General features: G+C 39.7%; 1 protein-coding gene across 1 annotated transcript in view; it reads right to left on the bottom strand.

The window, feature by feature from the left end:
- The window catches only part of LOC115195606 (protein lin-28 homolog A-like), a 36,392-nt gene extending 27,856 nt beyond the window's left edge, over positions 1 to 8,536 (bottom strand). Inside the window, exons 1-2 of the mRNA XM_029755646.1 lie at positions 8,196 to 8,536; positions 7,326 to 7,516 (exon numbers count right to left, since the gene is read on the bottom strand). Coding sequence (XP_029611506.1) covers positions 7,326 to 7,516; positions 8,196 to 8,325 — 321 coding nt within the window. The 5' untranslated portion in view covers positions 8,326 to 8,536. The remainder of the gene's footprint in view (positions 1 to 7,325; positions 7,517 to 8,195) is intronic.
- Between the last annotated feature and the right edge of the window lie 7,034 nt (positions 8,537 to 15,570).

Genomic DNA, 15,570 nt, shown 5'->3' with positions numbered 1-15,570 from the left:
CATTGTTTGCTGCTAAAAGGTTGCTCTTCCATAACGATTTGCCATCCTGGCTACCTTGTGTACATATACAAACTGCAGTTCAGATATTTCTAAACCGTATTCTTCTTCAAAAAAAAATATTGCTAACATGGTACCTGTAGCTCTCCTTTAAATTAAGACAATATTTTGTTTCATTGACTACACTTTGTCTTCGTAAAACAAAGCTCAATACCATCGGTATATAAACTAAGATGGATCAATGTTCACAATTAAACTTGGAAGTAATCAGAATTAAACCTACTGCTGGATTCATAAAACAGACTTTAGACCAGGAGTGTCAAACTAATTTTGCCAGGGGGGTCGCATTCGTTCTTCAACGAGGTCCGGAGGGCCACACTGAAATTGTTTACTATTTCCTTACCATCAAAATTAGGTTTTAGAAACAAGTTGCCTATTATCAAATGAAGTTTCAGACCAACTATTGAACATTTACTGGTTTGATCTTTCAACACACAATTATAAAAGTTGTGGTTTATGTTTTATATTAACCATTAATTATCTACAGCACTTTGGGTACATCATTTGTTTCCATATTTTTCCTGTTTCTACAAAAAGAAACAAGTCTGCCTTATTTAATACTAGCTAAATGCTAGGTAAATACTAGGTAAATACTAGCGAAATGCTAGGTAAATACTAGCTAAATGCTAGGTGAATGCTAGTGAAATGTTAGCTAAATGCTCATTTGGGTGCATTAAAACAGCATTTCGTACTTAGGTTCAACAACAAGTAAATATAGGATCAAAACTCATTAGAAATACATGCTACCAATAACTTATATCATAATGTTATCCTGTAAACAAACGACAGGCATTAAAAACATGGAAAAATGTCGCAAACAAGATCCACAGGCTACTATGTTGCTATTTGCTAATTAAGGTAACTAACAATATGTTGTACCACTTTCCTTCCATTAAAAAAAATCTACCAACAAAAACAAACAACAGTAAAAAAAAACTTGAATAATTTAAACATTGAGGGAAATGCAACTTGACAATGACAAATCAGCCAAGAGTTTTTAATCCAGGGTCTTAGGTCATTAGAACAAAGGGTATTTCATACTGTCAAAATAAAGGCTGAAATAAAACTGACCTTATCTAGACGCAAACAAACTGAACAAGTAAAACAAAAATGTTTTCCCTGAAATAAAACACTTAACTTCATACAATTTCACAGAAACACACAAAACAGTTACATAAAAAATGCATTCAAATCCACCAAGCTTCTTCAGAAGCAATGCCAAAACCAAACCATTTGTTGTCCTAGACAATACCAAGAATACAGATCACCCACCAAAAGTGGATTCGGTCTACTCTACGACATGTCTGTTTGTCATGTCAATAGAAAGAAACATTTCTAGCACCACTTCTACTTTAATTCACACAATCTACCTTTCAAATGACCAATCACATTCCCCATATATGGACGGAAAGTCACATGACCGCTCCACTTTCTTCTTCTGCGGTTTTTAAGCATTGAAGTAAAGAGGGGGAGGTGGGTCTGTGGCAGGGACTGGGGAGGGGTAGGGCTTGCATGCCAAATGAAGACACAGGCCAGAGGTTAATCTCAATGGCCTCTCAAGTGGCGCAGCGGTCAAAGGCACTGCATCGCGGTCTAAGGCACTGCATCGTGGTCTAAGGCACTGCATCACTGCGATGCAGTGCGTTAGACCGCTGCGCCACTCGGGAGGCCATTGAGATCAACCTCTGGCCTGTGAGGCATCACTACAGACCTGGGTTCATACCCGGGCTGTATCACAACCGGCCTCGATCGGGAGTCCCATAGGGCGGAGCACAATTGGCCCAGGATCATCCGGGTTAGGGGAGGGTTTGGCTAGGGGGGCTTTAAAGTAGGACATCATTGTAAATAAGACTTTGTTCTTAACTGACTTGCCTAGTTAAATAAAGGTTAAATAAAAATACATTTAAAAAAAAATCTCACCAGGGGCCCACTTTAACACACACATGCATGCATACACACAAAAACTAAAATCTCCAAGTTCTCAGATATTATTACAGAGTGGACCTGCTGGCAAGAACAGAAAAAAGCATCTGAAAATACATGCACTCGTGCAAACACACACACACACACACACTTTGAGGTTTCTGATGGAGGGATAGGGCCAGTGCAGCAGTACACAATGTTTCATGTTTTCAGACCACAAGCAGAGGGAGAACAGCAAATCCAGCCCCTTCCCTATATCATCTTTAAAGACATTCTTCCAACAAACAAAACAATGCCTGAGGATGGGGCAACCCCCACATCCACCCCCACGCAAAACACACACACACACACACACACACAACAGGTACAAAAGAGACTTGTGGGTAAATAGCAAAGGGTTGATTGATGTGCCAGCTAAACATTCAAGCGTGAAAATGTGAGGTGCTGAAAAAACACACACACACACAGAATAGTCCTACATTTAATCTCCAAAAGAGGAAATGCATTAACGTAATTCATCATAAATCATCACTGGTGAAATAAACAAACAAACTGAATAAAAATGTGTCATAGTGCGGGTGCGACGCTGGCACAAGGTAGTAGTTAGTAGTGGTCATATAGAGAAGCTCGCACACACACACACTGGAAGTGATCGGATGGGAACCCCCCTGATGTCTGGCCCCCTCGGGAAGATTTCTCTGGGGTCAAGATAAGACCAGCTCATTATTTCTTTCTTTCTCCCTCCCTCTCTTTTTTTCTCTGACCCTCTACATCCTCGGTCTCCTTCATTATACCTCTCCCTCTCTTTTTTCTTCTCTACCTCCCTCTCGCTCTTTTTCTATACCTCTCTCCCTTTTTATATCTTTCCTTATCTCAAGCTCTTTATCTCTCATTCTTTTCTACCTACTCTCTTTTGTTCCTTTCTCTCTTTTCCCTTCTGTACCTATCTTTCTTCTCCACCTCCTCTCGCTTTCCATCCTTTTCTACCTCTTATATATCCTTTTCTCTTCCTCTTTCTCGCTCTCCTCTATATTCTCTCTCTCCCCCGCTCTCTTTGCCTCTTTCTTATTCTCCACCTCTGACTCTCTACCTCCTCTCTACTACTCTCTCGCTCCTTCTCTATCTCTCCCCCTCTTCCTCCCTACCTCCCTCTTCTAATCTACTTCCCCATCACAAATGTATTTCCTACCACTCTCCTGTTTTCTTTTTCCCCACCCCTCCGTCCCGCTCCCCACTCTTCCTTCCCTCGCCCCCTCCCTCATTTGCTTCTCCAACCCCTCCTCTTTCCCTCTTCTGCATAACCTCTCCTCTCTCACTACCTTTCTTACTCCCGTCCTCCCAATCGCCTCTCTTCCACCATTCTCTCTTTCCCTGTTCTCTCTCTTCTTTCCTAACCTCCCTCTTTAGTCTCTACCTCTCATTTATTTTCTCTCACTTTCTCCTCCCCTCCCCCTCCCCCTCCCACTCTCATTATCTCAAGAATTCCTGCATGCATAGAAAATTATCACACATTGTCACAAATTGGAGCCCAATCTGAATCTTGCACTCAAATGCTAATTTTTCCATGGGACAAAATGTGTCTTTATCTTTGGAGAAAATATTTACAAATGGTACAATCTTCCCAAGCAGCAAGCAACAGAATTCCCCCATAACAGGAAAGTAAGTAAGTAAGTAAGTGTGTGTGTGTGTGTGTGTGTGTGTGTGTGTGTGTGTGTGTGTGTGTGTGTGTGTGTGTGTGTGTGTGTGTGTGTGTGTGTGTGTGTGCTCTCCAACCTTTGAGGCTACGTCATATAACTGATCAGGCATGTCTGCAACTGAAAAACAAGCATACGTGGCCCCCCAATCAACCCTACCACAAGGTTACATTCTAAACTCTAGATAGGTTTTTATGCATTTCAAATGAAAAATTGTCCCATCAATAAACTTTTCAGTAATATAGTTGTTTTGTGCACTGACCACAGTGAGGTAGGGGGCCTGTTCTGGATCTTGCACATCTGCGAGGCACCTTCAGCTTACATGAATGGCTTGCATGAAATTGTGCTTTATTCGTTGAGTGATAACCTATGTTGTACATTGTGTTTTACTGGAATAAAAGTAAGCTACCAGAGACCCAACTCATCTGACTATACCTGCTAAACAGGGCTTATAATATATTTTACTTTGATTGTTCAGGTTCACCATCAGCAACAGTTTTGGTAGTTTTGCTTTAAACAAATCCGTGTCTATGGTCATTTTTTAGATATACAGGGTAAAGTTGATAATTTCATAATGAGCAATCCCTTTTGTGAGGCGCACTGTGTGGCCGAAGCAAGAGGAGAAAAGATCTCTTCGTAAAAATGATTTTGAGATGGGTGAAATCCAAAGTTGTGCTATATACTCATTGGCTATGTCATAGCTACATTTGTAAAATATAAATATTGATATATTGACTAGTCAAACACTTAATCTGCAAAAATGACAAGTTCATTTGTGGGTGATGGTTATTTCAGAACCAAAGTGGGGAGACAAAAAACTGGCTACATTGCACCCCCTAATCTGATAGTGGGAGATGCCTAGTCTCTCTTATGGCTCAGCTCAGGTGCCTACATTGTACATACACATATTTTACACACACACACACACACACACACACACACACACACACACACACACACACACACACACACACACACACACACACACACACACACACACACACACACACACACACACAAACACACATAAACACACACACACACACACACACACACACACACACACACACACAGACACAGACAGAAGTCAGCTCAGACCGATCCAGCTCAGAGATGCCCAGCTCAGAGATGCCCAGCTCAGAGATGCCCAGCTCAGAGATGCCCAGCTCAGGAGCTCCATCATCAGCAGATGTGAATTTTGAATGGAAAATGTATGTGTTTATGCAACAAATGTTAGAGCATCGAATAGTATCGCATCGAACTGAATCATTTCAAACTGAAACGGATCGCTCCTGTGTATAGTATCAGAGCCCATGTATCTAGATTTGTGTTGAATCATCTTGAAAGGGAAGATGCACATCCCTACTGAATTGGCTATTTCATTGGTAGTTGATGATTTACATTTGAAAGACTACACTGTCATCATTACCAACATTATTACAGTAGTTATTCCTACATTATGAATGAGCACATGTGTATTTCTCTAAAATTGGATCATGAACGTTTATAAGACTCCATAGAATTATATCTTATGAATGTGTGTATTCCTCTAAATTGAAATCATACACATTTATAAGAAAAGTATGCAATATTTTTCTCATTATCAGCATTATAATGATTGCTATTACTTTGAGATCATGCACATTTCTAACAAAAGACAGTAGAATTCTGCAGGATTTAACATCCTTATAAACATAACGATTGGTATTGCTATCTTATGAATATAAGTAGCCTAATCTTCTAAAATCATGAAAGTTTATAAGAAATGGCTCAATAGAATTCTGTAGAGGTTTATCAACATAACAATCATTATTATTATCTTATGAATGTGTGTATTCCTCTACATTTAGATCATGAACATTTTAAAGAAATGTCTACATATGAATCTGTACTATAGAGATTCTATAATGCATAGGCCTATTAATAGCCCAATGGTGTTCTATTTACTTCTGTGCTCAGGCCCAGGCTAAGAAACTGCACGCCAGACAATGTTTATTTGACTTCAGCAGGGCTCTCTCTCTCTCTCTCTAAGCACACATCTTTGGCAGGGAGGAAGCTTGCAAGGCTAAAGTAGGTACATCTGACATATCCACTAATGACTATGATTGATTCGAATTCTCTACCTATTCTGCTCATTTGGATTTCCTCTGCAAAGGAAAATATAGTACACTGCATGAACAACAGGGTGTATTGTCTTCTACTGTGCTGCAAGTTGTCTTTCGGTTGTTTCTTAACATAAATGTTTTCTGCTGAAATATCAACAGGACACACGAACACACAGTACATGAAAAGAAAATACTATATGCCAGCATGGCGCTCTAATCATTTGAATATTATTAGGGAGACAATATAAATAATTGATCATTGAACCAAGACCTTAACCAGTATGCAAATACTGAAATACATCTTTAAGACTTGGGAGTTCCTTTTTCATAGCATATATTGCTGCCACATGAAAAAGTTAGTGATGATGGGAGTAGCCAACACAACAACAACAAGGAAACATGTTCACCCAAATTCACCACGAGACCTCAGCTACAGCTGCAGCATAGCAGCTTTAAAGCAGCGCAATTCATCACCGTAAACTCTCTTGTTACTCACTCGTGTTTGACAGATGTTTTCAAGACTTCGGTTGGGGCCATGCTAGGCGCTTACATCTTTGAACCAGAATGTTCTCTCCCAGTTCAATAAAATAACTTCCCGTGAGACCACAATAAAAGCACCTCCACCGCCAAACCGTGTGGGAAAATAAGATGGTGAAAATGACTACTCCCTTCTCGTTTCTGCTCTTGAGTCTTTAAAAGCGACTTTATTGGACCGTAAAAAAAAGCTATTTAACGGCAACAGAATCAGCAGAAAATATGGATAGGTTATTAGAATATGAACTCGGATGGAAATCTACACACCCAAACTATCCATGTTATAACTTTCGACGAAGCAATTGTACGAGTACTCAAATGACAGCGTTTTGCACTTACTGTCAACAAAAACAAACACATTGTTTCTGGACTGAGTGTGATGTTTCTTTCTGTTCCATTCTATTTATTTATATTTTCTTGTAGGCTACTTACTCAAAGTATTTTAGCACGTTTTCCGATATGGTGGGCCATCAACCATAATCTCCCTGTCCATGAGGCAATAGAAAAACTACAAACTGTCATACTAGTGGTGTTCTCCCTCCACGAAGTTCAAGGGGAAGTGAACGAGGGAACGTGTCACTTTAAGGAAACCCACAGCATGTTTTGTGTGCCATGTACATGCTAGGGAAACGTCATGATGATACAAAGTAATACACTTAAACTGTTACAATATCACAATCATTAAGTGATACAAATGTTGCAACCAACAGTGGCCTAAGAATGTATCACTATTTCGCATTAACACGTGATGTTATTGCCACGCATGGATACAGGTTCATAAAACGATTTTGTAGAATTAAAATCCAGTAATTACCCTTTTAGAAAGGATAGGCCTGTGCTGCTTGACCTAGCCTATTGAAACATTACTTATCATTAACAAGGTGGAGTAGGCTATAACGTAGTCTATGGGATGGAAGATTGCGCCAAAGAGGGAGATGCCAAATGCCCACAACCCAAGCTCATAGCAACACAACATCAACGTGGAAGATTTTTCTCGTTCGGGGGAACTTACTTGGTGGACAAATACGTCCAAAGGGAGGTCTAGGGGGCTCCCCTCGCTGCTGGTCATTGATATAAATCCGAACCCCATTCGAACATTGAACCACTTGCAGTGGCCTGCTCCCGACAGAGGCTGGGGCAGAATCCGCTCTTCCTGCTCCGCCGATTTGGCGGTGTATTCTGCGCCACCTTTAACCGCCCCTCCTAAAAGTCAAATGAAAGTAGTTAGCTAAATACAGTATGTATTGATATACAGGTATAGAAGGTGCCTAAGTAGCCTATTTTTCCTATAGTCGTGCGCGCGTATAGTGGGCCTAGTAGTAGCCTATAAACAACTTTTATGGAGCCCGGTTTGTTGAAAATCCCCATCACTGGATGATGTGTGAGGTTCGTCTTTGCTCGAATTCTCCCCGCAAAACGATTTTCGAGATCACCTAAGCGTGAACTGGCGCCTGGTAGAATGTTTCGAACATAAACGCAAAGCGGTGTAAAATAGGCTACTTGTGGGGTTTCTAACTACACAACGGTCAGCGATTTGCAATTGATCGCTTTGCCTTTGCAAATGCATGCTCACCGTTTTTTTGTATTTTTTATTCTGGAGCATATTTGCGTGCATCTACCACGCTTAACCAGCATTATATGAAACTCAAAGGGCAGGTGTAGGCTACACACATGGTTCCCCATGCAAGCCCCAGTTGGGCAGAATACGCTCTTTACCGTTGACAAACTGCTCCAACAAGATCCCAAGGCATATTTTCACATGGAAATAATCGTGGGCGGTACATAACATATAGGTTCTATAACAATAGTCCTTCGCAGATCCCCTCAATACCATCAGAAGAAAAAGTAAGCGCAAAAAAATAGAAAATAATTGCAGAATAACCTTCGGCCATGTTTCCCCGCGGACCCTCTTCCAAAGTCCCAATCGAAAAGCTTCCTCTGCGAAAACGGGTTATAATAGTCACCATTAATCCGACATCCTCTATTCCAGCGGTCACAAATTTAGCTCGCATGGTAGTGCGTGCTTTCCCTCTTGATATTTTGTCATGTCTCTCCTTCAATCCCTTCCACACTCAATCCACTTCGAGCGCTTGCACTCGCTCGTTCCTTTTCTCATCCGCTCGCTTGCTGGCTGTGCCTCTAGACACGTGACTTTGTCAATGACATGCTTTCTTGCTGCTAATTTCAGTACGGATCCAGGGAAGGGAGTGCAGGGAGGGGAGGGGAGGAGAGTGCAGCGAGGGAAACGGACTCGGAACCTATTATAAGGTCCCAGTGGTCAGTTGTGTCCTCACAATAACATACTTTTATAAAAGGATGGACTTGGTCACATACCCATTATCTTGCAAAAACATTTTACAACTTCGGTTGAGAGTCGTGTGAATGGCAGTAGGTAGTCCACTTTGCAATGGTCAGCCTTGTTTTCTACTCCGCAATGCAAATTTTAATAGCCAAATCAACCATTTCTAAAATGTCACATTTGATTAACAGCAGCTAAATGCACTACATTGGAAATATAAAGACTGAAAAAAAAAGATTTACGCAAACAAACATCTGGTGCAGTAAATATTAAATCTGTTATTCTGCTTATTTTATAGGACTATTTTATTTTTCCTACGTTTCTGAGCTCGATTCAGCGGGCTACATGTGTGAAAATAGCCCTAATCATTATGAGATTGGGAATTGAGGGGTTTATTTTAATTGATAGATTACAATTGTTTGTTGAACATAATTCATTGTTGCATTTACTAAAATGGTAAATTCATTCGTTAAACATATCGCCAAATAATAACCTAAAGATTGTATTCATTAACCTTTGAGTAAATATAATTTTCCATATGCATTTTAGAAAACGTATTTACGCCTACATTGAGCTCATGTTCACATGACCAGCCCCATATTCCTCCTTCTCTTGCACAAACTATTAGGTTTAGGCTATGACTTCAATTACAAATATAGTATAGGCTATAGCCTATGATTTATTTGGTTAACTTTAAGTGGTATACGTATGGTTATAAAGGCCTGATACACTGCCAAGATTTCCATTGATACAATTGAGGGGTGGGTAGCATGTGTGATCCTTCAGAACTTAAAATTCAGGACAAATCAAACAATGGACAACATCCGCACAGACATAGCTGCAGGAACTAGGGGTGTTGAGGGTGCTGCACTCCCTGAAAAATCGGAAACAAATATTTATAATTTAAGAAAAAAAATTATCACAAAAGTAGTGCACTGGGCCTTTACTAGTATTAGTGGACCGATGTAGACTTCTGTACATCTGTAGGGCAGGCAAAACATCTCTGCTTTACAAAAAGGTAGTTTAATTAAGAACAGTATCTTTCAGAAATCAATAGTTGCCCTGGCCCTTTCTCTTTGATTGTCATTCTAATTTAACCTTTATTTAACTAGGAAAGTCAGTTAACAACAAATTCCTATTTACAATGATGGCCTACCGGGAACAGTGGAAGTTATGGACAAAGACAAAACATCCACATCAAAATAAATATTTTTCTTTATCAAATTACATGGAAAATAACCACTTTTTGTGCAGTATTAATTTACCATCCTTACATGTAAATGTACATTACTGTATTGTAGGCTCATCTAGGTTTGTACCTGTAGACTTTCTATCACCCTGATGAAAAACGATGCACAATACAGTAATTTAGTACATTGAGACAACAAGTGGTTTGTGATGATGTGATGTGATGATTCCCATGTGGGTTCAATTCCCACTGGGACCAGTATGAAAAAGTATGAAAATGCATGTATTCATTACTGTAAATTGCTCTGGATAAGAATGTCAACTAAAATGGAAAGGAATGAATAGACCATTTCAGTTTTCACATAGAAATAAGTTGCATTTGTAAAGTATTTCAAGAAACTAGAAAACATATATCAAGCAAGTATTTTTATATTCCACAAGTATTATCAGAATAACTGTTTTGTACAGATAATTATCAGACCCAAGTTACAAATACTGGTAAACACTCAAATACATTTAGTTTAAAAAAGAGGGGTACTGGGGGGGTGGGTGCGCTGGGCCTTTACTAGTCCTGTATTAGCTGACCAATATAGACCTCTTCAGCAAGGGCACAAAAGAAAATCGCAGCACCCCTACCCCCAAACGAGTTCCCGCGGCTATTCGCAGTAGGTTATGTCTACGAGAGTATGGCTGGAAACATGAGTCTGATGTTTCGCACGCGCACTATCAATTTATCAGCTCTTTGTCAATATCCAGTCGCAAAACGGTCAAAGGGGAAAAACACGTTGGGAAGGAATTAATCAACAACAACCCATCCCCACCCACCCAGCAGCAAAGCAACCCCAAAGAGCCCACCCTCCGGAATTCATGAGTTTACCTCATACCTCCAACAAAGGGCGGCCCTGCCCAACCCCCGCGCAAATTCTCTGTTTGAAGATGCGGTGAGGAGGGCTCCACAGTGGCCACAAAAATGATGGTGTGGGTCACAGGGCCGGTCAACGGTGTCAGATGTTATCGACTCACTCATATCCTGGAAGGGCTTTTTCTTACCGAACAGAGCTATGTTTGGTGCGCTAGTGTTTTATATTAACGTAAGCTATAGTGCAATCATGTTTCCATCAGGAGTGTGACACTAAAGACATGTGGGGATCAGAATCAACACCCCTGCATCATTCAAGACTGTTGATTTGTGAGGTGTTAAAGTTCACAGTTGGCCATTGTTATGTGAATGAAGCTGAAAAGTACCCAGGGCCTTGCATTGGTTCCAAGTTAGATGAGGTCCGCCGGAGCCATGGCACGCTGAGCCACGGGTGCCGGCCCATGTAGATGGAAACAGAAAGTCTGAGCCTTTTGGAAATACATCAGTAATCATCCACAAGCGTAGGCTATTAGGACTACTGGCAATGTATTTTAGGCTATCCGTTGAAGGCTAAAATAATAACATTCTGATTCTGTATGGTTCACAATCCCTGCCAAGGCCAAATGTATTAAAGCGTTGATGCTGTATAAAAAAGTTGAAACGTAATCTGTAGATTCTGTAGGTTTTGTCTATATTCTGTCTGTATATTCTTATTGTTGTCAGCACAATTTCGCCAGGTGAAATTCCTAGTAGGCTACATGTAAATGTTATTGGCGAATAAAGTTGATTCTGATTCCCACCTCATAATAAAGGCTTATGAACATAAACACATGCAGTGATTAATAAGAGACTAAACTAATTAAGTCAATTGGAAAATAAGAATGTCATTTCAATTATTGATTAGCCTAAAACCAAACCAACTGATCAAACATGATCAGATCCTCAAAATGCAGCTTAATGCCACTTTCACAGACGTAAACAATTCCAAATCGAGATTCCAGAGCTTTTTCAATAGCAACATCACAAGCACAGATTTGGTGCTCCTTCACCCTAGCCAACCCCACCCAACCCCCACACCTCACCAACCAAGCTCCCGAAAGGAAGTTTGCCTCCTCTCTACCCTGCATTTCTGTCAATAGAGTTCAAAGGGCTAATTCAGTTCGTCTCTCATTTTTTTCCTTTCTTTTAGTGTGGGGGGTTTATTTCGACGTTTTAACTCATGCATTCCAGCCCGCAATCCCTCACTTTTTTATATCCACTGCTAGGAAAAACGAAACATTGTTGACATAGCCATGGGTCAGGCCAGGCCATGCTGTTGGAAAGGAAATGTGTGTTGGGGAGTCTAACAACATTTTACAAGCAAACAGGTAAATGTTTTTGGTTTATTTATTCATTTAACGTGTTTAGAACAAACCAGCTAATCAGGAGTTTATTTCAATCACAGTGTACTTTACTTGTGTCTACTAGGGAAACGTTGATCAATTGTATGCACATTTTTTCTTGATTTCGTGAAAGAAAGTTACTTTATTATTTACTTCGTTAAGAGACATTTATAATAAACGAACATTTTAAGTATAAGGATTGTATAATGCCCATAGTTGGACATGTGGGTGTCTTTGTTTGAGCATACCAACAAGGCAACCCTGGCTATTTAGACTAAATAAAATGTTTTTAAATGCCCTTTTCGTTCTAATAAGAGTAATTTATTTGAAATGCAATCAAATGTAGCCTAACTACTTCCTGTAATGGGGTTTAAGACTATAATTTAAACAAATTATCTTTGAATAAATTATTAAATTGTAGGCATCAACAATTCAAATCAACGTAGGCCTACATAATAAACAAATAGGGATACTTATTCAAAGGATTTAACAGATAAATATGGCTAACGCCCAAAATGTTTTCAAGAGATATCTGAAAACCCCCATTGACAAATCCATTCTAGAAAGTGGTATGAACTAAAACAATACATTTTCCGTTTATCTGATTTGTTGATTTAACGTTTTTTATTCAACGACATATGCTGCTTTTTGGTTTTAAAAATAGAAACATTTGAACACAAAATGCGAACACAAAGCCTATAAATATCGAATGACACATCAGTGACGTCAGAGGGTAGTATGAGTGAGATGCGCTTCTCTCTGCCCCGGCAATAAACACGCAAGTTGCTCACAAAGCCAAACAATACACCAACAACCAGCATAGGACATCTAAGAATAGCGCCTTGTTTCTTCACGAATTCTCGTCATTTTAGTGGGAAAATCAAATTTATTAAGATGTTTTTTCTATGGTCGCGTTTGTTTAGAAATAGGCTAAATTATGTTTTCTTGATTAATCTTAATATTTGTTAATTCACTCAGGAATCTAACAAATAAGCCGAATGAATATATATATATATATATATATATATATATATATATATATATATATATACATAGGTTTTTAAACTGGGTTGAACCGGAACATAGTTTGATTGAAAATATAGACCTAATACATAAACTATCTGATATAGACCTACCCAATAATGTATCTTGTTTTCTAGTTCACTTAAACAATAAATACAATGTGAAGTAGCCTATAGGCGAACTTATTGTAAAAGAGGACAATGGAATGGAATGCAATTTCCGAATGGTGGCAATATCGACAGCATTGAGTCTGATAGACTACACCCAACTGTTGCTGCGATGAACAGGTGTTGTTGTCACCATGCAATCCTTCCTTATGCTGCGGAGACATCTAGCCAAGCATTGTTCTACAAATGTATAGTCTGAAAGATCCTTCACTAACCTGTGAGCGACGGTAGAGCCATTGTCATCCTCGTCCTTCTCTGTTCTCAGACCTGCTGCTGTGGGTGGAGATAACCAACAAATGAACCCGTCGTTCTGGTCGAATGTTATGTCCACTTGATTTTATTGTAGTGTGAACTAATGAAACTGTCAAAGTCACACGCGCACTGGATACAGCCGAAAAGTTCAAGCATGCAAGTCGACTACCATTACCGGCATATTTACAAAGTCATTATGTTTATCCGCCAGTTGGTGGTAGATTATTCACCGCGCGGATATACGCAGAGTTTCCACGGCTGAATATTTTATAATGACAGTGTAACATAAGCGGACATGTGTGCGGGACAAGCCATAGGTTTGTCCGGATTTGTCACCAAGGAAAACGGATTGCTGACAGACAGTGTAAGAGTGATCTATAGTCTTACAAATATTTTGTACTGGGCCTAATAAATAAATTAGCATTATGTTTTCTATTATTTTACAGTACCTCATATTTATGAGGACGAAAGAAAAACAGTAGCCTAATTCATTTTGATTTCTCAAAACATATGCAATATGCTGTGGTTGGTTTAAGATAACAAATAGACCTACTATTTTGTTACGAAAAAAGAGAGGGTAATGTAGAGCTTGGAATGGAGGGACATGCAGAACGGTTTACGCAAATTGATACCCATTTCATTTAATTAATTGACATTTTCCTTATTGTTTGTTATAACCAGTAATAATAATTAGGCTATAGCCTATATTGCTCAATTATGATATGGCCCTAACTTAGAAAACACTCACTCAACAACCCTACCTAGGAGACTTGAAGGTTACGCCCACCCAGACCAACCACCCTCCTTTCGTTTTTGCTTTAAGTAACTATCTGTCTTGTGTAACCATACGAAATGTAACATATCATACTAAATGGAGTGTCTTGGATTTACTCACAGGATAATACGAAGTGCTCTCAGACCAGGTTGGGAAAAATGCCCAACTAGCCGCCTGCTAGAGAAACGATGCCTTTTCAAATATGGAATGGCACAGGTTTTGCACCCGGACTAGTAAAAATGGTGGTCTAGCCCGGCTGGCCAGTGTCCAGAATCTATCCCTGAACAAATTTCACATTATATCAATGGCAAAGCATTTGTCAAAGCACTAGATGTGAGGACCTTTATATCACCTTTCATGTATGAATTTGCTTGAAAGATGTAAGAAACATCGATGTAGTACTTATGGAGGCTTTATGAGGGGTCCAGTCATTAAATATGTTTTTTGTTTAAAGGTAGACGTTGCATGCACACAGTAAACAGTCAATTTCCACAACAATTTACATGCTGGCTAGACCAGATGCAGCATGAGTCTGCTTGCACCTTCATGCACATGTTGATTTTGTCCATCCACACCAGACACAAACATTCATGGCAATTTAGCTAGCTAGCTTGCTGTTGCTAGCTAATTTGTCCTGGGATATAAACATTGGGTTGTTATTTTACCTGAAATGCACAAGGTCCTCTATTCCGACAATTAATCTACAGATAAAAGGGTAAACCGAGTTTGTTTCTACTAATCTCTCCTCCTTCAGTCTTCTTCTTCTTTGGACTTTATATGGCGGTTGGCAACCAACTTTAAGGTGCATTACCATCACCAACTGGACTGGAGTGTGGACCTTTCAATCACCCACATGGGTATATGCTCCTAAAAACCAATGAGGAGATAGGAGAGGCAGGACCTGCAGAGTGTCATGCGTCACAAATAGAACTAAGTTCTATTTTAGCGCCTGGCTATGCAGACGCTCGTTGACACGCGCAAGCAGTTTGGATGCAATGATTGAATAACATGTATGTGTACATTTAATTTGAAACGCTCGCACACATAACACAAGCCATGTGTTCAGAATGTAAAAGCGTTGAAGCATGAGACTAAACTTCTGTGCTGTTTTGGTCCCGTAGCTACCACATTGTAGCAGCGTGACGCGCACCCTTGCACATGTGCAGATACTCTGCGTGACTGTGTGAGAGGAAAGTCCTGCGTCAAAATCTGCGGTGCGGTATCTCTATAGGGAATTCTCAAGCAAAATTTAAATAAATCCTTGTCAGAACTGAAGTCCCAGCTCCTGACACCTCAGAATTGTCACCATACA

This window comes from Salmo trutta, chromosome 1 (genome assembly GCF_901001165.1).
Source record: "Salmo trutta chromosome 1, fSalTru1.1, whole genome shotgun sequence".
NCBI lineage: Eukaryota > Metazoa > Chordata > Actinopteri > Salmoniformes > Salmonidae > Salmo > Salmo trutta.
This window is presented reverse-complemented; position numbering and strand designations above follow the sequence as displayed.